We start from the raw sequence: 25,367 nt of genomic DNA on the forward strand, positions 1-25,367 counted from the left end.
TGCTCGGAAAGTGTTTTTTTTTTTTTCAGCTGCAAAGCGTAGTCCGGGACGGGATAGCCCTGCCGTAAAAACGAATTCGACATTAGTGAGCGTTATGAACTTTTTTCCAATTTTGTATGAGATTTAAAATTTTAAATTTTAAACTGAACTTTTAAAACATACTTTCTTGAAAAGTTATAGAAATGATGTTGAAACATGTTTTATTTGTGAGAAATACATAAACATGCTGGGGTTTAGGTAAAATATGCTGTTTTTCATCATTTTGCTGGTAACCTTTTTGCACTTTTCGTTTTTTACTTGTACTCTGATAGCGCTTCTAAATAGAGCCGCCTATGTTTCATACAGTAACAAAAGTCATGAGCTATGACAATAAGCCGTATGAACAAAAGCGTTTGCTTTACTCATCCCGTGCAAATCTTACGGGAGAAGCAGAGCAACTTCTTCTATTAATACGGCCTAATGACTAAGATTATGCTCCAACTTTTCGAAATATCCAGCTTTTTACGCGCCATAATGGAGGACGCTATAATGAAAAATTCGTAATATGTTACCTACCCTTTTGACAACAATAAATCTGGCAACATTAATGTTGCCAAAACTGCAGAAATCACGAATCTGACGTAAGCAGATAGGTTCACGAATTACGAAAGCACATTATAGCACTCGTTATTATGGTGTGTAAAAAGCTGGAAACCTTTTTCATATATATTATTTCGACATTTTGTCGCAATTTTTCACACTAAATCCTAAATAATATTAATTTCTAGTGTGTTTCAACTAGAGATTCACTCTCCAACCAAAAAAATGAAACATAAAACCATATAAAACGAGAAATTCCCAAAAATGTTCCGAATTCCATATAATACACGAAAATTTTCGCCCCCTCTGTTTAGAGTTGATGCCAAATAGTGACGTAGCTATTTAGGTTCACTATTGAGTTCGTCTGGTTGTTTACATTGGAAGCATTTACTAATACACTGTAAAAAATCGACACGTTACTGCCAAGTGGATTCCACTTACTTCTGTGCTAATAGATGAAGCATTTTATATCTGCGTGGAATACACTTGCGTTTCAGTTCACAGCACAAAATCAATTGTCTTACACTTCGGTTTGCCATACCAAAATCAACCATTTTACACTCAGATTTCAATGCTTACACACGTCAAATGCCAAAACACGTAAAAATACCGTGGATTCCAATAAAAATCGATATGGGTCGACATAAAAGAATGATTAGGTTCATTTATTGGCGTTCATATGTAAAGAGCATTAGGGATTACCGTGCGATTTATTTTCAGTGTACTAGAAAAATTCACTCTCGTCCTCATCTCTCTTTTATGCTCATTGCCTGGAAGGTAAATCCACTTTTGACGTAATTGAGTCGAATTCTACTCAATTTAGAGTGAAAATGGCCGAGCGTGTAGGTTTTTTAATAATTTTATAGCGCGAAAGCTAACTTGGCAGTGCTATACACTAAAGTCGCTTTTTACGCGGGGGATACGTGCCGCGTAAATTCCGCAATCCGCGTTGAAAAAAACCGCTTAAACTCCGGAATCCGCGTAAAAACGAAACGCGTAAACTCCGCAATCCGCGTAGAAAAAAACCTGCGTTAATTCTTCAATCCGAATGAAGAGAAACCGAAATCCGAGCAAAAAAATATCGCGTAAATTCCAGAATCTGCGTGAAAAAACGCGTAAATTCCGGAATCCGCGGAAAAAACTGCGTAAAATCCGGAATCCGCGTAAAAAAAACCGCGTAAAAAGCGACCTTAGTGTAATTGCATTTCACTGACAGCCTCCTCAAATTGAAGCTGCGGCTCTTAATTAGAAACTGTCATATTGACATTCACGATTCAAGGTATTCTCGCCAAAAATACGCATATTTGGATAGTTTTATTTTTCTGTGCAGAAGGGTAGTTAGGTTGTTTCCAGGTCAAAACGAGGTGAGCTAGTAGAATAAAGAAATTCGTTTGTTGTTTGAATAATATCTTTTATACCTAGGATTTAGGTTTATTTAGATAGAAGGAACTTTTTAGAAAGGAACTAGCTGGAAAAAAATCAAGGTGAAACAATAGGTGAAAACGTTTTCCATAAGACAACATTTTGTCTTTTCACGTTTAGTCAAGTAAATACATAGTCATGTTTTGGAATCCTGACCACTCCGATGACGATGATGACATTGGACAAGAAATTGGTTTCAGTGGTCGAGAGGGTATTTTAGCGTTAATTGACTGTGCAAACTACATGTTTTCTGAAAACCCGGATGGATCGAATAACTTCAAAGTAACGTTAGAATTGGTAGAAGCTATGATGAGAAACAAAGTAATCAACAGCGAGAAGGATTTGGTATGTAATGGCATTGAAGTAAATATTTTATTTTTGAACGGATCAATCCCTAGATCGGGGTTGTGTTTTACAACACAAAACATAGTCTGCAACCTGTAGATGAAATCGAATGTGCAGCCGGATTGATCGTTCCAAAAAATACATCCCTTTTTATGCCTCTAAGTAATCCCTCTGCAGAATCAATTAAAAATATAATTGACTTGCGAGGATCTGAAGACTTTATGGATTTTAAACGTAAATATGGGCATTCAGAAGGTAATTGCAATTCAGTTCTAAAAACATCACTGTTTAATTATGTATTTTTTTTAGAAAGTAACATGTCGGATGTATTATGGTTTTGTTCGCGTATTTTTACCAGATGTGGATATAAGTTAGAACAGTCAAGTATAGTTTTATTTACAGTAAATGATGAACCACATGCTGCAGGTAGTTACGAATACCAACAAACTTTCATTAAAGCCAAAGATTTACAACAACTTGACGTGAACCTTATTCTTGTTCCTTTGTCTAGTGATTTCAACGATCGCAAATTCTATCGGGTAAAACTATTCGATTTCTAGTTTTTAAGCGGAGGTAAAATATTTTTATTTTAGGAATTTTTATGCACAGTTGCAAACGAAAATCCAAATGAGTTTCATTTTCCTTGCTATCAGGATTCTCGAGAACGTCTATTAAATAGAATTTTTCGACGTGATTTTAAGAAAAAGGCATTGTCACACTTAAAGCTGCAAATATCAGAAACTATTGAAGTTGGTGTCAATTTATATTCGCTTTCGAGGTATTTGAGCTTTTGCAACTTTTGTTATATATTTACCAATCTTTAGGGGTTTGTTTTCAGAAAAACACGCTATCCAAAAAGAGTTATGCTTTTAAGAGATACTAATGAACTAGTTGCCTCGAAAAAGTCCTATCAAACCGTATCAAAGGAAGATTGCAGCCCAACATACAAACCTCTTTTGCCAGGTGATCAAAGGTACAAATATGGTAAAACGTGTATTGCTGATCAAATGTATGAGCATTATTTTTAGAAAAACATTGGCCACAGGAGGTGTAAAAGTTACATTCACTGTCGATGAAGTCGTGAGTATGAAGCAAATTTTTCAACCAGGACTACGATTGTTGGGTTTTAAACCACTTTCAAAAGTGTCACCATTAAATCACATACGCAGCTCCTTATTTATGTATCCAGATGAGAACAATATAGATGGTTCTAGCGTTTTGTTTCGAGCCCTTTACGAAAGATGCCTTGCTAAACAGAAAGCCATCCTGTGTTTGTTGACAATGCGCCGAAAACAACATTCGAAGTGAGTATAAATCAAACCTTAGACGCTTTTGCACTGGGTTGTATGTGACATTTTTTGGCTTCATTTTTATTCCGAACCCACCGTGGTTTTATAATGTTTGTTGTTATTCTTCGGTCATGAAAAGATGGCTTCTTTTCATTGGCCTGGTATGAATACATCATCAAGAAACTTTCAGTTTTTGTGTTACAAAGAGAAAAATTCAAGTCAAACCAAAAAGGAACCGAAAATAGACTAAAAAGTGACCATAGAGAAAACTTATAAACAGGAAATTCAGACTAAGAAGCAAATGATGCAATTTGATCTTAATTTGCCGTTGAGCTTCTAATGCTTCTATATTATGGGAAAATTCTGACCCTCGAATTTCGTTTACCGGTAGAACTCAATACTTTGTCTTTTCGAAAAAAATCTCCATGCAAAATTTAACCTCAATCAGATTTTGGGAAGAAAAGCCCAACAGTGGTATGAGTAATACCTACTTGTTTAACAGATGAAGAAATGCACATTTATTGTCGAAATTATTTTTTATGTCAAATGTCTTAGAAATACATGAAACGTCGAGATCTTTTGTTATTACGAAATACATTTTTTATTTTCGAAAAACTTCGATATACGGATATGGAACATACCAAATTTTTGGGCGGAGGCCAATAGAAAGAATGTATTAACAATTTTTTCATGGTCCTTAAATTAAATTAAACCGACACTCCAAATAAATCATGAACAAAAAATATTATTCAAAATAATCCGAGTAAAAGCCAAAGACGCCAAAAAAAAAAAAAACACTATAAATTTTATGAAAAGCCAACGAGATCATGACAGTTTTTTAAGAATTTGATATAGATGAGAAGGATTTCGCGCCAACTCGACTGAGGGGTTGGCAGTAGCTTTTGTGTGTGAAGCCTTAGTACCCTAAGTAACTTTGCATTTTTTTTTTTAATTTATCTGTATTAAAATTTGAAAGGGGCTGAAGTTTGATTCGATATATCTGAGTAATAACACGAGATAGGGGCAAGTTGCGAAGGGGTGGCTTTTAAAAAAGTGTGTAAACTTAAAAAAATATTGAGATAATTGAATTTGAAATTTTATACTAAAAAAATATTTTAATAACAAAAAATGATATTAAAAAATTGGTCTTCTCAGATTTTATCTACCATATAGTGCCCATTTACCGTAAGGTTTCCATTCACCGCTCACTTTTCGCTTGTATGTTATTTTTTCCATAGCAAAACACACTTTTTGAAAAATATTTTCACTGATACTTCAGCAACGCTTCTCTGGAGGATTGGGGAAATTATTTTTCGTGAAGTGTGTTTTGTTATGGAAAAAATTACTTTTCAAGTGAAAAGTGAGCGGTGAATGGAGCCCTCACGGTGAATGGGCACTGTACGGTAAATAAAGTTTTCTCAGATAGACAATTTAGTTGCCCAAAATTCTTCTGTAATTCTTCGCAAAACAGGTTGTCAATTTAACATTTTGTGTTGATTAAGTATAATTAAAAATAGTAGGAGGGTGGTATTCAAGACACGACCGCATAGTTGACGTAGGACTACAATAGTTTTATATTTCCCTATGAGGCTCTGTTTGATTTGAGCTCTTTTTATTTTTGGCACGGTCAGATTTTGGCACACATGTGCCAAAAACGAGCGATTATGTCTAATCACTTTTCTTAGTTTTCTTGATTATTTCAACCAATTTAAGCTCAACATCCTCCAAAAGAAGGGTATATTTTAGTTTTTTATTTTGCCAAAGCGGATGACCGGAATCGGTAAAACGGTTCCTAGAATATGACCGGAACATGTTATGATCATGATCTAAGCAGTACTAAGCCTCTAATTACTCGGGTACTAAAACTAGTTCTTTGGTGGAAATATCTATGAAAAAAATCATGAATAGAGAACCGTGCATTTTTTGCATGGTTCAATCTTGGCAAGAGGAAAATTCTGCCGTGTCGTGTTTTGCAAAATCGAACGGGGTCTGTATTTTGATTATTTATTTGCAGCACTCTATTTTAGAAGAAAAAATATTCTCTTTAACATTGATGAATACCATTCATTCTAAGGCAAGCTTCTATACAGACCTAAGTTGAGTACGATTTAGTAGAAATTAAACAATATTTATTTGTCTTGTTAACGATGGCTTACTCTCCGATCACCAAGCGGCAAAGATGTCACATAATAAAATTTTCCTGCAGTTACAAGTTCATGGAAAAAAAAAAAACGATAAAGAATTACATTTTTTTAAACAAAAATGTATTTTCACAGAAAATTTAAAATGGACATGCGAAAAAACACAGTGTAGAGTTCAAAAATAAACAACGCATTTTATCTGTACAATGAACCTAATTTATATACCCTGCTATCTGCCTCTACCGACACGTACAGAATTTTGTTGTCCTAGGTGGCGCAGCGTATTTGGCCGCACCCGTTCATATTATATTGAATTCCCGTTCAATCATATTGAATTCTTATATTTGCTATTATACGAAATAAGAAGAAAAAGAAGACAATTTAAACGGCAATTCGATTGTGTTCCAGGTCGCAAAACGATACCTACGCGTTAACCCAACACGCTCCATGTGCGTCGACAGCGACAATGTAGTCTCCACTTGGCTTGGCTGCACACAAATGAATATCTAGTTCTACTGCACTGATAGACGAGGAGTGACCAGCGCTCTATTCATACATTGCTCGGTGTAGTACTGTTGCCTATGCCAGCATGTTTTCCTTCAAGACATCAGTTTTAATAACATTCTAACGGCAGAACGTAATACTGTCTGATAGTGGAGATGGTTTCGAACTTTCCGAAAAAGCTTCACCTTCAAGACATCGAAATAGTCTAGGCTCATAAAAGCGATTATAAGTTGACCTATTGGGACGGGGAGATTCTGTCAATTTTTTTTGCCACTGCTATACAGGATGTCACAGCAGGTAGTTGGTGTCTACTCATGAAGTCTGTGCCAGGCGTGCTCGCATGTGATTGGTACATTGTTCATGAAAATTCGACCTTGGAACTTTTATGAAATTTTCACTGTTTAGCAATGAAATGATATCGATAACTGAGGAATCACAAAATTGTCCATCATTTTATCAATCCAACGATATATTGATTATTGTAATCCATTATGTGGTAAATCAGTATTACCGTTTGAAATCTTTCATTCCAACGTTACACCTTGGTTTTAGTTTCCGCAGAATGTATCTCGATGCGGTTAAACGTAGTCCTACGTCAAAAAAAAAAAAAAAAAGACAGTAAGTTTCTATTTCGGCCAGCATTTTTATTATATCAGCTTGCCGCTTATATTTTCGGCCAGTTGAAACGAAGATTTTAATCGATTATTTCTACATCGGAATTGATCATTGTCATGTAGAATTCATCATAGTGCGAATTTATGTAAGAAAAACGATTTCTACACGTTCAAAAGAAGCAGGAGGCAATAAATACCCGGACACCCACCGAGATTTTTGTGGCTCTAGGAGTTTTGGCAAACAGGCGAGCCACTCGATGATGACTTCTTCGTCCTGAAAAATAACGATTATTTTAAAGTTTTGTTTATTATGTCGTTTTCGCGGTGTTTCGCGGTCAAACGACACGTTTGACACCGTAAATGTTTTATTTGACTTTTTGGACTACACTTTTCCTGTCTCTGACTACCCTTATTCTGTCCCAGACTACACCCGAAAAAAGCAGAGTGTACTGTAAAAAGTTACCAACACATTCACACGTATGTGTCAAAACTGGTTTGTTTTGGTTCTCGTTCCACGAGGTAAAGTGTCAGGTAATTTTTTTTTCAGCACATTTGCGAGATGGACTTATGAAATGGAAACGAGACAAAATGACGATGGTGATAATGACCAAAACAAAACGAATTGACAGCTATCCCATTATTACGCATACCAATGCAACTACACTGAAAATATTTTATTTGAAACTGCAAAGTATAGCCCGGAAAAAGTGTAGCTACACCGCGAAAACGCCACTGATGTTGCTATAAGCAAACGTTCACACTTATTAGCAAAAACAGTACTTATTAGTAAAACAGTCGTAGGTTCGAATCCCAGTTCGGGAGAGAGACTTTTAGTGTCATAATGCTAGCCCAGCTAGCCCGTGTATAATATAACGGTGGGCTGCGGAATCTGTGTCAAATAAAAACAAAAGGCCAAAATCCGAAACGGAATGTACTCGGGATTTGCTTTTGCAACATAAAAGCAACGCACTTCTAGCCAATTGGCAACTACCTACTTTTTTGGTCGCTTCGAAATAATAGCTTGGGGTAAGAGAGTTTTTCTTTTTCAGGATATTTTCTTGAATTGTGTCGGTCGTCCCTATTTGTGATGTCATTTCCTGTAGCACAACAGATACTCCTTCCAACATGGTCTGATAATTAAGCGAGAAATGGAAAGAAAAACCGTTTTAGAAGAAATAAGAGACTTTAGAGACCTTTCGTTGAAAAAAGGGACTTTTTAGAGACTTCAAAATAGAGACCTGCTACCAGCCTTGTCATTTGAAACAACTGTTTTTTCACGCACTGACGTTTGTACCCGTTTCCACTTACTACGCGTGTCAGAGACATCAAAAAATAGTTAAAAATGAAGGAAAAAATCATCAATTTTCAACTTCTGTTTATTGGTCAACGCTCTGTGCGGCTTTGAGACGCATAACATGCAGAAGCAAAAAGTATGGAAAATACTGGGTATAAAAAGTTAGAAATGTTAGAGTCAGAAAAACCTTTTTGCCTTTCTCCTAGAAAGGTCTAGCAATCACTGAAAAACCAAAGGTATAAAAGTGGTCCCAATAGCCGAATGTCATATACCACTCGAGTCAGTTCGACGAACTGAGCATTTTCTGTATGTATGTATGTATGTGTGTGTGTGTGTGTGTGTGTGTATGTGCAACTTTTTTTTCTCACTCACTTTTCTCAGAGATGGCTGGACCGATTTTCATGAAATTAATTGCAAATGAAAGGTCTAGTTGCGACATAGGTTGCTATTGAATTTCATTGTAATCGAATTTTTAGTTTAGAGGTTATGTATCAAAATGTAAAAATCACGAAACATAAATATCTCAGAAACCACACAACAGATTTCAATAAAACTGGTTTCAAATGATCGGGCTGCCTCCAAAACCCTTTACTTTTAAATTTCGTAATGATTGAAGATATGGTTGTTGAGGTTGTTTAAACTCACTCATTTTTCTCAGAGATGGCTGAACCGATTTTTCCTATCTTGGTGTCAAATGAAGAGTCTATTTGCCGCTTAGGTTGCTATTGATTTCATTGTAGGGGAATTGTGGGTAAAATGAACAGGGGTGGTAAAATGGACACCCGATTAAATCTCGACTATTACGTTGAAAAATAATTGTGGGAATTGTGGGTAAAATGAACAGGGGTGGTAAAATGGACACCCGATTAAATCTCGACTATTACGTTGAAAAATAGTACAAATTTCTTTGGCACCTCATCTTAGAGGCACTAGAAGCTATTTGAGACAAAGTATGCGACATGAAACAGTCAAACAGTCAAAATAATAAACAAAAACAAAAAACACGTGTACATTCGTGGTGGTGATGTTATTTTTGGCCTACGAAAAATAAGGTTTTTTTTTTAGTGTAAAACAGTATTTTATAACGATTTTTCTGCAAATATCTGTACTCAGACTACTAACCAGCAAAAATCATCAAAGGTTAGTATTTGCTTAAATGATTTTCTCGATATATTAAGGTATTTTCAATAATATGTATGTGCGGGTAAAATGGATAGCCCATGGTGATGGGGAAAAAATTGTGTTAATTTTCATTGAAAAATCTAGATGCTTCGTGTTTATATCAGAAAAACTCAAAGGTAAACTTTGACCGATGAACAGATGACCGCTACTAAACGTACCGTTGAATGCGGAATGTCCGTAAAAAAAGCTTCCGCCATTTCTCAGTTTCTTGCGGATAAGGTCATATACCGTAAAGCGCCCTAGTTCTGCGCGGCTCTTTATTCTGCGCACTTCTTATTAAAATGTTAAAAAATATCAATTAAAAGCAGATTTCCCAAAAAAAGATGTTTGGAAGTGGTTTCCTCTATATTAACTGTAAACTCTCTGCTTATGTTTCCTTTTTAACTAAACGGCATTAGCATTTTGATACGAAGTGCGCAGAATTAGAGGCCGCGTAGAATTAGGGCGCCTCACGGTATTGTTATTAATTCTACGACTAACAGTGAAAATTGAACTATTGGCGAATGCATAAGTATGTCACGTGCTATGGAACAACATTTTACTATCTGTAAAGGGATAATTAATGTTCACGCCCAAGGTGTTCATATTACCACCTCCCTCCCTAAAAATACTGTATTCGAGTGCTTCTTCTTATTTTTTGTATCAACCATTAGTGACTCAGTTAATGTGCACTATCGACTCATAGTTTTAGTTTTAAACTGTGGAGGAAATTGGGAAGTGGCTTAGGGTGTCCATTTTATCACCCCTTCCTCTAATCAAACTTTCAGTTTTGGCGCTGCGGCAAAATGTGAAAATCACTTCTATATCTCAGAAGCTATGAACATAGTTGAATTCAAATTAATGGGTTTTAAAACCCTTAAACAATGAATTTCATAATCTTTAAACATGTGGTTTAAAAGTTATAGAAAGAAACGTAACCCGGAGACTGTTCAAAACTATAGCTACGATGTGGCCTCAACATCATTTAAATTTGATATTGTACTATTTCAATGTTGACGGCCTTGTTCGGGATTGAAGTTGAAATTAAAAGTCATTTCTATCATTTCACTTTTTCTTTAGCACAAATATTAAGTCCTATACCTAAATTATTACTTTATATAAAACATCAATATTCTAGTACCCAATTGTATTTGACAATTTAAGGATGTTTTCCAGAAACCGGAAGCTGCAAAATCGGGTTTCAAAGTGCAATATGGAGTTTACTCCCGGCTTGCGGGCCCGGGATAGTGTTCCTAAAAAACATTAGGTAATGTTTGTCCCTTTAAGGTTGTTTTCCAGAAATCGGAAGATACTATGTACCTAGAAATTTAAAATGGCGTCCTAAGTTGATTTCTGGCCTCTGAGTGTAACGCTTCCGCAATAATCATAATAGATGATATTTGTTCATCTTTAGGTGTTTTCCAGAAACTGAAAGTCGGCATCTTCGCCATTGATTATTAGGCAAAATTTGGCAATTTTAGCATGTATTAGGCAAAATTTGGCCATTTATTTGAAACATGTGTGTGAATGTTCGGTAGAGTTGTGCTGTTGGTTATCCGAAATTCCTTATATTTAGAGTGAGAAATGAAACTAGCAGAAATTTTCAAGGAGTATTTTTTCTCTTAAATCGTGTAAATCTATTTAAACATATAATAAGTTTGAATGAGAAAGGCTGGGTCTCACCTCTAGGTGGATTAATTTGGGTTTTTCCTCGAGAGTGCCCATTTTGATTTGTTCAGAAGAGTTTTAGGCAAATAAATTGTCTATCTAAAAATCCTATTTCGAACAATTTTAGATGACCGTTTTTTTCAAAATCACTTTTTGTTTTTCAAATCATTTTTTTTCAGTGCAGGAACTCATATTAATTTTTTCAATATTGTTTTTACCAATGTTTCGGCAATTTATTAACAATCATATTCTGACAAATTTTCTCAACCTCTTGTCACTAGTAAATATTTTTTGGATTATTGAAACAAAAATCTTAGAGTTTTTCAAAAGTTTTACTGTTTTAGATATTTTTTTGAAAAATGGAGTGACAGTTTTTACAGTCCGAGCGAAGATTCGAATAAGCGGGTCGAAGCAAGCCATGACCGAAATCGGACGCAAAAATTTTTCGCTCGCATGTTATATCGGAAGAAAAATTGTTTAATTTAGTTGTTGCATGTTCGTTATAGATGTTATCGCGGAGTGAGTTTATTTTCTAAATTTAAAATTGTTTTTTCTTGGAAAAGTTCGCGGATGGTTGTGCGAGGCCGTGATCAAGATTGGCCAGCTGGTTCCTGCTTTGAAATCATCACATTGTTTGGTGATTTTCGGTTATTTTACACCTAAAGAATTGGTAAACATATATACAGGTGTTCTTTTGAAATGTGCTGAGTGCGAATAGTGTGAAGTTCCACAAAAAAAGTGAATTTAATTGTGAAAATTGAATATTATTGCGTTGCTTTTTAGATTCACCAAAGTGTTTATTTTTTCTTGTTTTTTTTTTCTATCGCTGCTTGGCGACGGTTTGAAAGTGTGGAGTGTGTGGTGTTATAACATACAATAAGGAGAGTGTTTTTCGAGCAGCTGCTCCACATAGTTTTATAGTGATTGAATGCTCATTAGGGATTTATTCATTGGCATAGTGCAAATTATATTTGGCTTGTATCTAATTAAACTTGAAGTGAAAATTTGCCAATAAGATCAAAACCATGCATCGCCGTTTACAGTGTTTATGTGCTATCTCTTTTCAACGAATGAAATGTTGTATGAATTAAACGAGTGTGTGAAGGCATACATGCATGTTGCCACTGTACTTCCATTTAAAGAAAAGTCCAGAAACGATGAAAACAACTAAAAAATGAAGCGATGAAAGCTAAGTATACGTTTTGTCTTGTTTGTATTGTAAAGTGATATTTTGATGCTTGTTTCTAGTTTTACTATATGTGAGAAAACAGATACAGAGAGATTTTGATTTCATCGTTGAAATTGTGTGCGCGGTATTTTTTTCCGCAGGGTTTCAGTAACAAGTTTTATTTTTGTCCACAAAGTGTTAGTGTGGTTTGTGGAGTTTGGAGTATGTGTTTCTCAGGAATCATATGCTTTGATTTGTTGATTGTTCTAGCTTTTGACCAGTTGTTTTACATAATTTGTTATATTTTTGACTAGTTCGGCACTTTGTCAATAAATTTAAAAATATATTCAGGCTTATATGTATATTTGCTTTTATTAAATTGTTGAGGCTTTGGATGCATGGAACATTGCCAGTTTTCATATTTATTAGGCGTATTAGGCGTACATTGTTAAGAGATAATCGACGTAAACGCCGAGTTCCTGCGCGTATGTGTCGGCCGGGGGGATTAAAGCGGTTGTTCGTAACGCTTCGGTGTAAACGCGTATTCAACCCGGGCGAGTTTTGCTGATATATGGACTTCCGGCGTGTGGTGATTTCGCGAAGTGAACCCAGATATTTCATCATATCTTTCTCATCTTCATCAACGTTAAGTCGGAGACTGCTCGCGCGTTGCATCTAAATTATTACATCGGAAATCGAAGTAGATTTCGTTCAGTCGATAAATATCATTTCAACCCCCGCGTCGGTACCTTCCATGAGGTCGTATTATCTACAGATGGATCAACAACGCGCAATAGTTTTAGGTATAAAGAGCATCACCTTACGAGGAGATATACGGTAATTTTAAGTTGTCTCGGTTTAGTCAAAAATCCTGTATCCTCGCGTACGTTTTATTGTTGCGGTGTTACATTGTCAAACTAAATAAGTTCGAATCACATTATGAATATCGTGGCGGATGTAATAAACTTGTAGACGCGGCACTTGTTCTGAAGAACCCGACATTAGCGCATCGTTTACCAAAACGAACCCTGCTGTATACCTTCCCCTTTATCCAACATCCCAGTGATTTCTCGTGGAAGTGCAGAGGTGTTCTCGGCTTCCAATAAAGCGAGTATCACGTCAACATATTCCTATACAAACTCCTTCTTTGACCTGCATTCGGATGCGGCCGGCGCTGGTATTGCCTAATATAAAGATTTAGGTCACCTGTTTTTACACATTGAGGATGCATGTTGGTCCCAAACATCATCTGTTGGTTCTTTGTGTAATTACAGCTGATCTGGCAATAACGGAGTAGCAACCGCGGGCGGTCAATCATGCTCATGCTCATGCTCATGCTCCGAGCGAAGATTCGAATAAGCGATGATTATGTTAATGTACCAACGCTGTGCAACCTGAAGCCCGAATGCAAAATAATTCAATACATTGTTCTCTATATTTTTACTTTTGTTTTTTTTTTTTTTTAGATTAGTAGCATTGATTCCCCAACAAAATTGCGTTGACGATGATGGCGAGCCATTTCGTCACAGCGGATTTAGAATTGAGTTTATTCCTTATGCAGGTACGAGAAATCATTTTTAGAAACCATGACAAGAAGTCTTAATCTCGTATACATGTTTTTAGCTGATATTAGGAAATTGGAAGCATTCGAGCGGTCTACTCCAGATATAAGCGAAGAGCAAGTCGACGTGTTCAAAGCAATTGCGAAAAAAATTCGTTTTAAATATAACCCTGCGCAATTTGAGAATCCAGTTCTTTCGACAATGTATACAAATATAGAGGCGTTGCTTTTCGATAGAGTCAACCATGTAGAATACGATTCCACAAAGCCTGATGATGATAGAATTGATGCAAAAGTTGGATGTTTCGTTTCTATTTTGCAGGATATGTTCGGAGAAGTAAGTTTATTGTTTTAAAACAAAAAGATACGCTTTACAAACTTCATAACATTCATCAGACTACATAGTTCAAATCAAGCTAAAATACACAAACACACACACAGTACCCATAATAATCTTTTTCTTCGGGTTTTTTTTCATAGGATATAGTCAATGCTCCGAAGAAACGTATCAAAGTAACTAGTGAAGAGGGATCAAATTCAAAAAAGCCTAGAACCATAGCGGATGTAAACTCTACCTCAATTCACGACGCAATTCGAAATGGAAAGGTAAAGTATATATGACCTAATAGCCATTAGGGTGACAATGATTTCAACTTAAGACATCAAATACGACTTTCAAAGATATAGTAGTAAGTTATAGTAGCGTATTCTGCTCACCAATGTTACATTAAAGCACAACAGGTGAATCGGTAATTCTTTGTTGTCATGCGTGTGTTTCGTGCTTTTTCAGTGGTTTCATTGAATTACATTTTTGCATACTAAATATTTACTCTAATGATTTTAGGGTATGCTTGTGTCTGAAACATGTTATGTACTTTACCACCACATAGTAGAGACAAACTTATCGCTGGCGATTATTTCATGGTTCAGTCGAGTAGTATTTGTTGGAAGTCTTTCAAACTACTTTCAAGTAGTGATGAGAGCTCATGTTCATTAGCCCTAACAAAATCCCTTCCGAAACTATCAGAGTTATTTACCAGACCTAAGCAGTTATTTCCGAGTGTGCATGTCTTCATAAATTACTTCCACACCTAGGGTAGAGATTATCTGTTAATTGGGGCACAGCATTACTACTTACCAACCCTGCTTTATCAATGAGTACGGGTACCTCGTAATCGGGGCCAGCCACAAAAGGTAATCAAGTTGGTTGCAGTGGCTCTCTTATTCCCAAAGCTGAATAAAAATAAATATTTCAAACAAAAGTTTTTTTTTTCCTAAGGAAGGGATTATTTTTTGCTTCCTCTGAATCAGAGTTTTTGTAAGATTTCTTTGCTAGTGTTATGAATGTCTTAAGTATGTGTCATCACTGTCACTTTGATGGATAATACATAATTTTATGCAATAATAGGTAAACATATTTTTTGTTCTTCAAACCTAGACTGGATCACTATCGGTTGCAATTCTTCGTGCCTACTTGCAACAGGAAGGTGTAGAAGGTATTTCTAAATTGAATAAAGCGGCCCTCATAGAGAAGTTGAAAGAATACTATAAATGAAAACTCCTCGTTAAATAGTGTTGTAATTGAAAACAATACGTGTTTATTTGTAAACTTTGTTTATGTTTCACTACGAACAACTATTACGTTTTTTTAATACATGTGCCTATGGCACTGCTTTTATATACCGTAAAAATATCACTTACTAGAGAAAATGCAAAGTGTTTGGACCTGTTTAAATATTCACATGTCTGTATAATTTCACCTTATGGAAAAAATACAAACCTTTGTCACTTCTTCATTTCTAAATTCCTGTTTCAAAATTATACTTTTTTTTTGTAAATAGAATATCATCTGTGCAACTGCGAATATAAATCTGTGTATTTCCAAACAGTCAAGAACATTTGTGTGATTCCACATAAAGTAAGTTGAAATATTGGTTCATTTTCCTAACGCAGATATCACGAAGGTAAAAGAAACGATTTCTAGCATAAGATCATTGGCTAGCAATATTAACCAATTGGCATTGGCATTTTTTGCCTGTTGTATACAGTCTTCTAGCCAGTCCTTATGCTATCCAGAGTGCTAAAGAATTTTTCTACGATGCTCACACGGTGCCAATCAGTAGCAACTACATCGGCATCACAATTATCTTTTAGTTGTGTAGATTTTTTGTTCATACATGGACATTTAAACATCATAACGTATGTACAGTTTTTTGTATCAAAACCGTGTGTAAGTTATTTCGAAATTGAAAACTATATATTGGCTATATTTGCGATCAATATAGATAGAAAATTGGAATTTTCCTCTTCATCAAATTATTTTAATGATATTTAATTGGGCGCAGCTTTGATTTTTTTTTAGTCTGGCAAGGGCGAAAAGGTTATTTCTGTAATTTTTTCAACTTTCAGAACAACTTTCTTGATCAATCCTTAATGTGTAAGTACGATGGAAATCTGTTTCATAAACATAAACGTTTCATTCAGAGGAAAGGTCTTGAGAAGGGCTTTTGAATTACAATAGTTCTTGGCATTCAGATCTAATTATTAATGTTTTTATGATCTACATAAGTTTTCCTTGACCTGGGGTGTGGAAGACTGTGACTATATACATAGTCTAATTGCTTCCATGATCCAGTTAAACTAGTTGATCTAATCTATCTTTTTAAAATCAAGATTTAATTCTGATGTTTTGCAAAACGGCGAGTGAAAAATTATCTCATTTCTTTACATTTGTTTACATTTATGGCCCTTTAAATGGTACGAACATATAAAAAACTATCGATCAATAAAATTTGAAAAATGCTCTAATTTTTTTTTCTCATTTATACATTATGAAAGTCCTGCTTCAACTAACAGCTACTACTATTCTAATAAACTTCTCGACAATCAATTCATCCAAAAAAACTTCAACTATTACTATATCAAAACATGTCATAGTCTAGAATACGTTACAGTTCGACTAAACAGAGAAATAGTTCCGGTCATCAATGTTACTTTAATTCAGCTTTTTCATGCAACCAGGGTCTAAAAATGGGCAAGGTTGAAGGGTAATGAGTCTCAGGTTTGTATACCGTTTCGGCCCATTCGTTCGTGTCTTCTACATTGTTTGTTTTGAAAGGATATGTTCCTAGTGTAATCGGTAATTGAAGCTTGATTTGCTTCTCCAGTGATTTTGGCTCGATAAGAAACTGGAATTGAAAAGGTAAAATGATAATTCAATGACAAAATTTTGCAGTAAGTGAATATTTTAACTGAAAATTAGAAGAAATAATAAACCTTTCTTCGAAACTACGCAAATCCATGCAACCAGGGTTACCATTTAAATTTGTTTTTGTATTTGTGTTTGTGAAGTATAGGAGGGAGCCAAGGGCCAGGTCACTGGTGTCGGCACCATTCATGCTATATTAGTGATAGGAAGATTGGCATCACAGCCTCAATAACCCAGCTGGCCATAAATTTGATGCACAGTAAAGCCTTTTTCTACACGTTTTTTTACGCGGGTTGCTTTTCTTAATTACTCAATAACGGTACAAGATATCGACCTCATTTCAATCACGTTTTCCGTTTCAGGATACTAGGTACCATATATCAGTTTTCGAAAAAAATCACAGTTTTTGGTGTAAATACTGAAAATTTAAAATATTGAATTTTGGTCTCTAGATTGATCACTATCATATTCAAACGAGTTTCAAACATTTTTAAACGGTTTTCTTCGTTATATTCGCAACTCAAAAAAATCTTTTCTACGCGATCCTAAATTCGAATAAATTTTCAATAAAATCATCGCTCGGATAACACCAGTACGATTTTACGTTAATAACACTAGCACCATCTACTGCCGTGTTCGCGCTACGTCTTGTTTTCCGACACCAGCGCTAACGTACGTGCATGTGTCAAATTGGGAACCACAAAATATGTATGAGATTGCATGACAGCGTCCCATAACGCGCGACGACTTTAATTCAATTTGAAATGATCGTTTTTTTTTTGTAGCGATGTAGATAGGTTCCAGTGTTACGTCTGTTAGTCTGTGGATACTGTCTTGTTAGGGTAGCATCCTGTGTGTGTTTGTGTGTGTATGTATGTGTGTGTGTTTGTGTGTTCGTGCGTGTGTGTGCCTGTGTGTATATGTGGGTGTTTTTTGTGTGTGTTTGTGTGCATGTGTCTGTGTGTGTGTTATTTTTGTGTGTTTGTGTGTGTGTGTGTGTGGGTGTGTGTGTGTGTGTGGGTGTTTGTGTGTGTGTGTGTGGATGTTTGTGTGTTTGTGTGTTCGTGCGTGTGTGTGCCTGTGTGTGTATATGTGGGTGTTTTTTGTGTGTGTTTGTGTGCATGTGTCTGTGTGTGTGTTTGTGTGCATGTGTCTGTGTGTGTGTTATTTGTGTGTGTGTGTGTGTGTGTGTGTGTGTGTGTGTGTGTGTGTGTGTGTGGGTGTGGGTGTTTGTGTGTATGTGTGTTCGTGTATGTGTGTTTGTGTTTGTGTGTGAATGTGTGTGCATCTGTTTGATTGTTGACTTTACTATACTGAAAAATATTAGGAGCCAGTTAGCGAGAGCCGCAACCGCCTTTCTGAGGGACGTTGTTTTGATGTTCTCCGCGTAAAAACCGCGTAAATTCCGAAATCCGCGTAAAAAAACGCGTGAAAAGCGACCTTAGTGTATATTGTGACTATGCGTTTTGAATTACTTCTAGTGTAGAATAATACCACAAATTATTAGGAAAATCCATCAAGTCTAGCAGGAGTTATTGCACTTTTTAGTATTTGGACGTTTTTGGACATATCATTTTCAAGGGCCGTTTTACCCCACTTCAACCTCAATGAAAAAAATTTAAATTTTGCAAAACTTCCTACCTTGAATAGACAAACAAACGCTGAAAATTTCAGCCCAATCGGAGAACATCATAACAACATGTGGTTGCGCCTCTCGCAAACTGGCTCTTAAAAACTTCAAAAGTTTCACTCGAGAAGTTGCTTTTCCAATTTTTACTGAATTTGAGTAAATTTTCAAAATGTTATTGTCATTTGAAATTTGGATCAATATTTAAAAAAAAAACATTTTCAAAAATTTTGCATCGATTTTGATGAAATTTGCACAGCAGATGCATCCTAAGGTATAATTTCTGGAAATATTTTTTTTGGACGAAAAAAATATTTTTTCAATACTAACTATTAAAACAATATGTTGAAAACTATTTTCTGGGGTACTGAAAAATCTGAAAAATCACACGTTTTTTTGATGAAATTTTGAAGCTCTCTTGAAAATTTCGAGTGGGTGTTATTTTTTATTCAAAAGGTATGGGGTTTTTAAATTGGTGCCGCAACGCATTTTTAAACGAGCGGTATTACTATTGACAATCCCAGTTCACTTATGCGCAAAAACTTTATAAGGTTTGCAATCTTAGTTTGATAGAAATGATTTCTAGCCACAGAACAGTCATAATATGCTCAGTTTGTTACCCGATTTAATGATGAAGACAATATACTTTATTCCCCAAAAAACTCGCAAGTCTAACTACACACTTCACTGAAAAAAAACAATGCAAAATTTAGTTAGGGAGCAGCGGATTAAGATCGCCCACACTATTGTTTTTAGTTATCATGCTGCACTTTTTGGTACAAAAGCTGGAGAAAGCTGAGTTTAGGGGCGTTTGAAAATGTGTTGCAGCATCAAGCATCAAACCCCATGTCTTTTGAACAAAAAATAACACCAACTCGAAATTTTCCGGAAAGCTTCGAAATTTTATCAAAAATACGTGTGATTTTTCTCAGATTTTTCAGTGCCCTAGAACATAGTTTTTCAACATATTGTTTTAAATAGTTACTATTAAAAAAATATTTTTTTGTCTAAAAGGAATATTTCCAGAAACTAGACCTTAGGATGCATCTGCTGTGAAATTACATCAAAATCGATGCAATATTTTTGAAGATATGTTAATTTAAAAAAAATATTGACTCAAAATTCAAATGACAATAACAACTTGAAAACTTACTCAAACTCAGTAAAAATTGGAAAATCAACTTTTCGAGTGAAACTCTTTAAGTTTTTAGTAATTATTTGAAAAAAAATAGACATCGCGATTATAAGTGATCCGTTTCACGAATTCTGACCCACATTGAACATTTCTCGACCTAAAATGAAATTCAATGACATTTCCATCATTTTTATGATGCCGCTTGACAGAGAAAATCTCATCATGTTAGATTAGTTTGGTACGCAGAGTTGCCATTTTCACAGATTTATCTGTAGAATAACAGATTTTTTTTTTCGAATCACAGAATCTGTGATCATAGATGACAGATATTTTAAAAAAATTCGAAACGGCAACTCTGTTGAAGAATTCCGCTGGACTGAACGCAAGGATAAGCGCTAGGAGTCAGTATAGCGAAAAGTTCGACCAAAATAAACAGAGATGATTTCTGCGAGAAGCATACTGATTCTGAGTGAAATTACAAAAAAGTATACCATCCATGATTCAACCTGTCGTGCATTTAGCCCCATGTGTAATACTTGTTTAATCTTGTGAGTTTCAGCCCTTTATTACTAAATTAGGCTCGTCCAGGAGTCAAATGGTACAAACACCGTGTTGTCGAGTCGATAGTTTTTCACTCTGCGCAACTCTATATAAACATTCACTCTGATCTATAAAACTATTATACGAAACTACCCTAAAAAATAGGAACCATAAACGGACGATAATCTATATGGTTTAACGATAATCCCCCGAATAGGCTGTTAAGCATGTTGTTATGGTTATTGATTATGCGGGTAGTCACCATCGCCAGGTTGAAAAGTAAGATCGAAGCCCGAAATCGGTCGGCGCAGAAAAATAAATTGAAGTCTCTTTTATGTTTTGTGAGAATAATAAGTGTTGTATCCTGTTTCGCGTCGCGTTTTGTGACATATTATGTTACATATTGTTAAATACAAAAAAACTTTAACTACTACTTACGCAAACATCATAGTGTATCTGAATAAGATGACATCCTCTAAGATTAGTCGGTGGCAATGGCGGTACATATAGCGATTCATTTTGCCAATCATCTCGACAACCAGGACGAATTTTTCCTCGTGCTATAACAGCTAATTCTCGTTTCTCGGTTTGTATAACTTTTTCGTGAGCGTAATACTGAATAGTCTAAAATATTCGATAAAAAAGGTAAAATTCAGTTGAATGTTTAAAAAAAATTGAAATCGTGTCGACAGATAACATATTTATTTAATAATAACTCCCTTCATATATCAAACAATATTGTAAGAGCATACTATATATACAGGGTGTTAGGGAGCTCACTTAAAATTCTCTAAGTGGTGATAGAGCCTCCTTTCGTAGTTATCGCGACCCCGATAAGGTAGCATACCGAAATATCTCTTTACCACGAACAACGAAAACAGAAATGCGGAACGGATCAATCGGCAAAGACCTAGGCTTCGAACACGGAAACAGAAAACGGTAAACGATTGGAAATTGGGTACTTGGAACGTCCGACCTCTCAATGAACTGGCACGAGCTGGCTTGCTTGCTCGAGAACTTTAGGGGCAGGGAGTCGAAATCGCAGCGATTCAGGAGGTTCGGTGGCCAAATTTCGGAGACAGGGAATTCCGTGCAGTAGACCCTACTGCACACAGTTTTCCAGTACCACATCTACTACAGAGGCGGCGAAGCAGCGGAACGGGGCGTCAGTTTCGTAGTGCTGGGAGATCAGAAAACTAGAGTCATCTAGTGCCCGACAAAAATCGTTGCAATCCTCAATTGCAACGATTAGCTCACTTTATAGTCAGTAAGATAGTTTTAAGTTTTTTTTAAGTTTTGTTTTATTCCTTTTTTTCTCCTTGACAAGTAGGTTTAATAATTTTCCTACAATTACACGAACTTAACTGCGAAAGCTAATAACATTCAATAATATAAAAAAGCGTACAAATATATATGTATATATATATATATATATATATATATATATATATATATATATATATATATATATATATATATATATATATATATATATATATATATATATATATATATATATATATATATATATATATATATATATATATATATATATATATATATATATATATATATATATATATATATATATATATATATATATATATATATATATATATAATATATATATAATATATATATATAATAGTGTTAAAATTTCACCATTTGTGGCAGAACACACAATAATAATAGATATTAGTACATAAATAAATCATTACAAACATTCCCCCCCTATTAAAAAAAAAAAAGAAATACATAAATAAAAAAATTTATCTGGTGGAGGCCCGTAGATGACCGTATATGCGCACAGGTTGGAAGGGAGGATTTCTTCCGTCCGATCATTGGAAGGCAAAGCCTTTACTCGTCGACAAATGAAAACGGCTTGAGGTTGATAAACTTTGTCGCGGCCAGAGAAATGGCCATATGTAGCTCATTTTTCCCACGCTTCAATATTCGGAAACACACACCAAATGGAGAAGCCTACTCCCAGATCGATCAAGTACTGATTGACGGTCGGCACTTTTCGGATGTTACTGATGTTAGGTCTTTTCGGGGACCAAACATTGACTCTGACCATTATCTCGTCGTTTGTAAGATACGCGCACGGTAGCAGAAGAATACGCCAGAGTGCTGGATCAACGGATCGTAGAACAGCAGAAGGAGCGAGAGGAAGACATAAATGGGCTGTGGAGAACAGCCTAATGGCTGGTTCGATCCCGATTGCCAGAGAACGACGGACGAGAAGAACCGTGCCAGGAGCCGCATGCTACGCGTCAGAACAAAGAGAGATAGGTATGAGCTGCAGCAAATACGTCGGAAGAAGCGCGAGCACGAGGAGCAGGTGCTCGTCAGCGCAGAGGATAATTTTGCTAGGAACGGTGCGAGGGGCTTCTATAGAATAGTCAACAGAATCCGAAGTAGAAATTTCCCTGCGCCGGTCATGTGTAATGACAAGGACGGAAACCTGCTTACGGATAAGCCGACGGTTGCAGCCAGGTGAAAGGAGCACTTTCGGGCGCTATTGAACGGTGAGGGGCAGGAGGAGCGAAGGATGAACAGGATGAGGAATATGAGTGACGAACAAGCTGTGGAGCCACCAGCACAGGAGGAATCAAAAAGGTGATTAGGGAGCTGAAAAACGGCAAAGCCGCTGGGAAGGATGGTTTCCCGGCTGAACTTCTAAAAGCGAAAACCGGGCGGCTGTACTATGCGATCCATCAGACCATACTTAGGATCTTAGTGAATGAGCAAATGCCGAGCGACTGGTTGGAAGGCCTCATATGCCTAATCTACAAAAGGGGCCACCGACTGGATTGTAGTAACTATCTAGGCATTACGTTGCTTAACTCCGCATACAAAGTGCTCTCCCGTGTCCTGTTCTCCAGGTCGAGACTGTTAACGGAATCCTTTGTCGGCGAATACCAGGCTGGTTTTCGACAGGGGCGTTCCACGACGAATCAAATTTTCTCCCTGCGACAGATCCTCGATAAGTTTCGGGAGTATAACTTCCAAACTCACCATCTGTTTGTGGATTTCAAGGCGGCATACGACTCAGTGAAAAGAAACGAGCTGTGGCAGATCATGCTGGAACACAGTTTCCCGACGAAACTAAATAAGCTGAGTCGTATGACGCTGGAGGGATCGAAATCATGCGTGCGGATAGCTGGCGAGACATCAGTCGCTGCTAATCCTAGCCCACGCTTTTGCATTCATTTCTTGCTGTTCTATCCTACATTGATTTTACAGTGCATCGTTCAAACAGTTCGCTCCAATAGTTTGAACATGCATAAAAATCTATTTTTTTTGCTTCAACGACCGGACAAAAAGGTGATCTTAAATCTATCAAAATCAAGTTAAGATAGGAGCGCATTCAAGAGATTTTTAAGCAGAAATTCAGTAACAATTCACAATCAACATTGATAGAAAAAATTGAACTGAAAATCTTTCAACCATTCAAACATTACTTAACAAATTTTGTTGGTTCGTAAACCGCGCGACAGTTGAAACCGTTTTAACCAGTTAGTAGAATTACTTTAATATTTTGGTAAGAGTTGGAAACCGCGTTTCTCGACTAACGACAATATTTTTTTTTCGTGCCGTTTATTAGACCTAATATTGTGAGTAATGCATATCAGACGCACAGTACTGTTTGCGACATTAGGTACAATGTAAAAAGACGATTGTCGTTACACAAGACATTCGTTTTTCAACTCGGGCCACAATGAAATTCTTTAAAAAATATATGTACAAAAACACCTTGCACGTACGCGGGTGGTACTGTACGATTATCATGAAAAGACACTCTCGCTATATCAGTACCCGAGAGAACAAACAATTCTCTCAACGAAAGAGCGGCGAGAGGTCGCACAGGTTCATTGGTTTTCAGTTTTGTATGAGGACAAGAGAGACCTAAATAATTCTTCACCACAAGCAGGTATGAATGGTATGAGAGTGATAAAATTTTGAGTGTAAAATGCGTTCTCTCCACCGCTAGATGCGATACTCAAAATAAAGAGATTTTGTCTCGTTTTTGGTCTTTAGTTGAACAGATGTGATAAACTGAAGCAGGGGGATGCGCTCTCTAACATACCATTACAAAACCTCACATGCTCCTTGGTTTTGCGGACGACATTGATATCATTGATATCGACCGTAGGGCCGTGGAGGAGGCCTTCCGGCCTTTTAAGAAGAAAGCAGCGAGGTTGGGACACAGCATAAACTCTGCCAAAACAAGGTACATGGTTGCAGGCATGGAGCGTGGGTGATGAGGTGGAGATAGATGGGGAACGATTTGAAGTGGTTGATGAATTTGTTTATCTTAGTACGCTTGTGACATGTGACAACAGTATGAGCCGTGAAGTGAAACGACGAGTTGCAGCTGCAAACAGGGCCTTCTACGGACTACGTAACCAGCTGAGGTCCCGTAGTTTGCAAACTCGCACAAAACTAGCGCTGTACAGGCTGCTGATGCTCCCGGTGGCCCTTTACGGACATGAAGCATGGACGCTGAAGGAAGCTGACCGACGAGTGCTCGGAGTTTTTGAGCGTAAAGTGCTGCGATCGATACTTGGCGGTAATTTAGAAGGTGGAGTGTGGCGCAGGCGCTTGAACCACGAGTTGTACCAAGTGTACAAACATGCTGATATAGTTAAGGCAATACAGCGTGGCAGGCACCAGTGGGCTGGACATGTAGCCAGAATGCCAGACGAAAGCACCGCCAAAACTATCTTCAGCAGTGAACCAGCAAGAGGCCGTCGATTTCATGGTAGGCCTCGCACTCGGCGGATGAAGATGCTGGTGTACGAGGTGACTGGAGAACGGCTGCCCAAGACAGAAGAAGCTGGACATCTCTAATTCTTTCGGCCTAGACCGGTAATGGTCCGTCGGGCAATAAAGTAAAAGTAAAGTAAGTTGCCTTTAACGTGGTCTAGCACAAGAAGCATGATAGGCTCAATTCTGTTGGTATCGTTAGAAAGCTGAGAACATTTCGTGCTTAACGATGTCTTGAAAACGTCGAATTAGAAAGAATAAGAAGCATTTAGAAAGAAATAAATGTGAAATTTAATGTTTTTATAGAACTAAACTACATTTTTCTCTCTGAAATGTGTGAA

General features: G+C 36.5%; 2 protein-coding genes across 9 annotated transcripts in view; one reads left to right on the forward strand and one right to left on the reverse strand.

Annotated features, from left to right (window-relative positions):
- Positions 1-1,807: 1,807 nt before the first annotated feature.
- Positions 1,808-15,400, forward strand: LOC129732182 (ATP-dependent DNA helicase 2 subunit 1). 4 transcript variants are annotated; one of them, XM_055692770.1, is made up of 12 exons: positions 1,808-1,943; positions 2,002-2,346; positions 2,400-2,601; positions 2,656-2,691; positions 2,749-2,885; positions 2,940-3,124; positions 3,185-3,319; positions 3,375-3,650; positions 13,652-13,746; positions 13,809-14,083; positions 14,227-14,352; positions 15,185-15,400. In XM_055692770.1, the coding sequence occupies exons 2-12, from the start codon at positions 2,140-2,142 to the stop codon at positions 15,299-15,301; spliced, it is 1,791 nt and encodes a 596-aa protein (XP_055548745.1). In that variant the 5' UTR covers positions 1,808-1,943; positions 2,002-2,139; the 3' UTR covers positions 15,302-15,400. The 4 variants fall into 4 exon arrangements, with proteins under 4 accessions (XP_055548745.1, XP_055548744.1, XP_055548743.1 ...); XM_055692769.1 differs by having other exon boundaries at positions 2,002-2,063; positions 2,122-2,346; positions 2,656-2,885; XM_055692768.1 differs by having other exon boundaries at positions 1,809-1,943; positions 2,656-2,885.
- LOC129732184 (arrestin domain-containing protein 4) overlaps positions 15,139-25,367 on the reverse strand; it is an 81,006-nt gene continuing 70,777 nt past the window's right edge. For all 5 annotated transcript variants that reach the window (XM_055692776.1, XM_055692777.1, XM_055692773.1 and 2 more), the window contains 2 exons: positions 20,695-20,880; positions 15,139-16,934 (listed from right to left, as the gene is read on the reverse strand). In XM_055692776.1, the coding sequence (XP_055548751.1) occupies positions 16,737-16,934; positions 20,695-20,880 (384 nt within the window). In that variant the 3' untranslated portion in view covers positions 15,139-16,736. The remainder of the gene's footprint in view (positions 16,935-20,694; positions 20,881-25,367) is intronic.

The sequence above is a fragment of the Wyeomyia smithii genome, chromosome 3 (genome assembly GCF_029784165.1).
Source record: "Wyeomyia smithii strain HCP4-BCI-WySm-NY-G18 chromosome 3, ASM2978416v1, whole genome shotgun sequence".
Taxonomy (NCBI): domain Eukaryota; kingdom Metazoa; phylum Arthropoda; class Insecta; order Diptera; family Culicidae; genus Wyeomyia; species Wyeomyia smithii.

Coding starts and splice junctions, on each gene's coding strand:
- LOC129732182 (XM_055692769.1), top strand. CDS start 2,140: ATGTTTTGGAATCCTGACCACTCCGATGACGATGATGACATTGGACAA. Junction 13,747..13,808: donor TGAGTTTATTCCTTATGCAG/GTACGAGAAATC, acceptor ACATGTTTTTAG/CTGATATTAGGAAATTGGAA. Junction 14,353..15,184: donor ACGCAATTCGAAATGGAAAG/GTAAAGTATATA, acceptor CTTCAAACCTAG/ACTGGATCACTATCGGTTGC.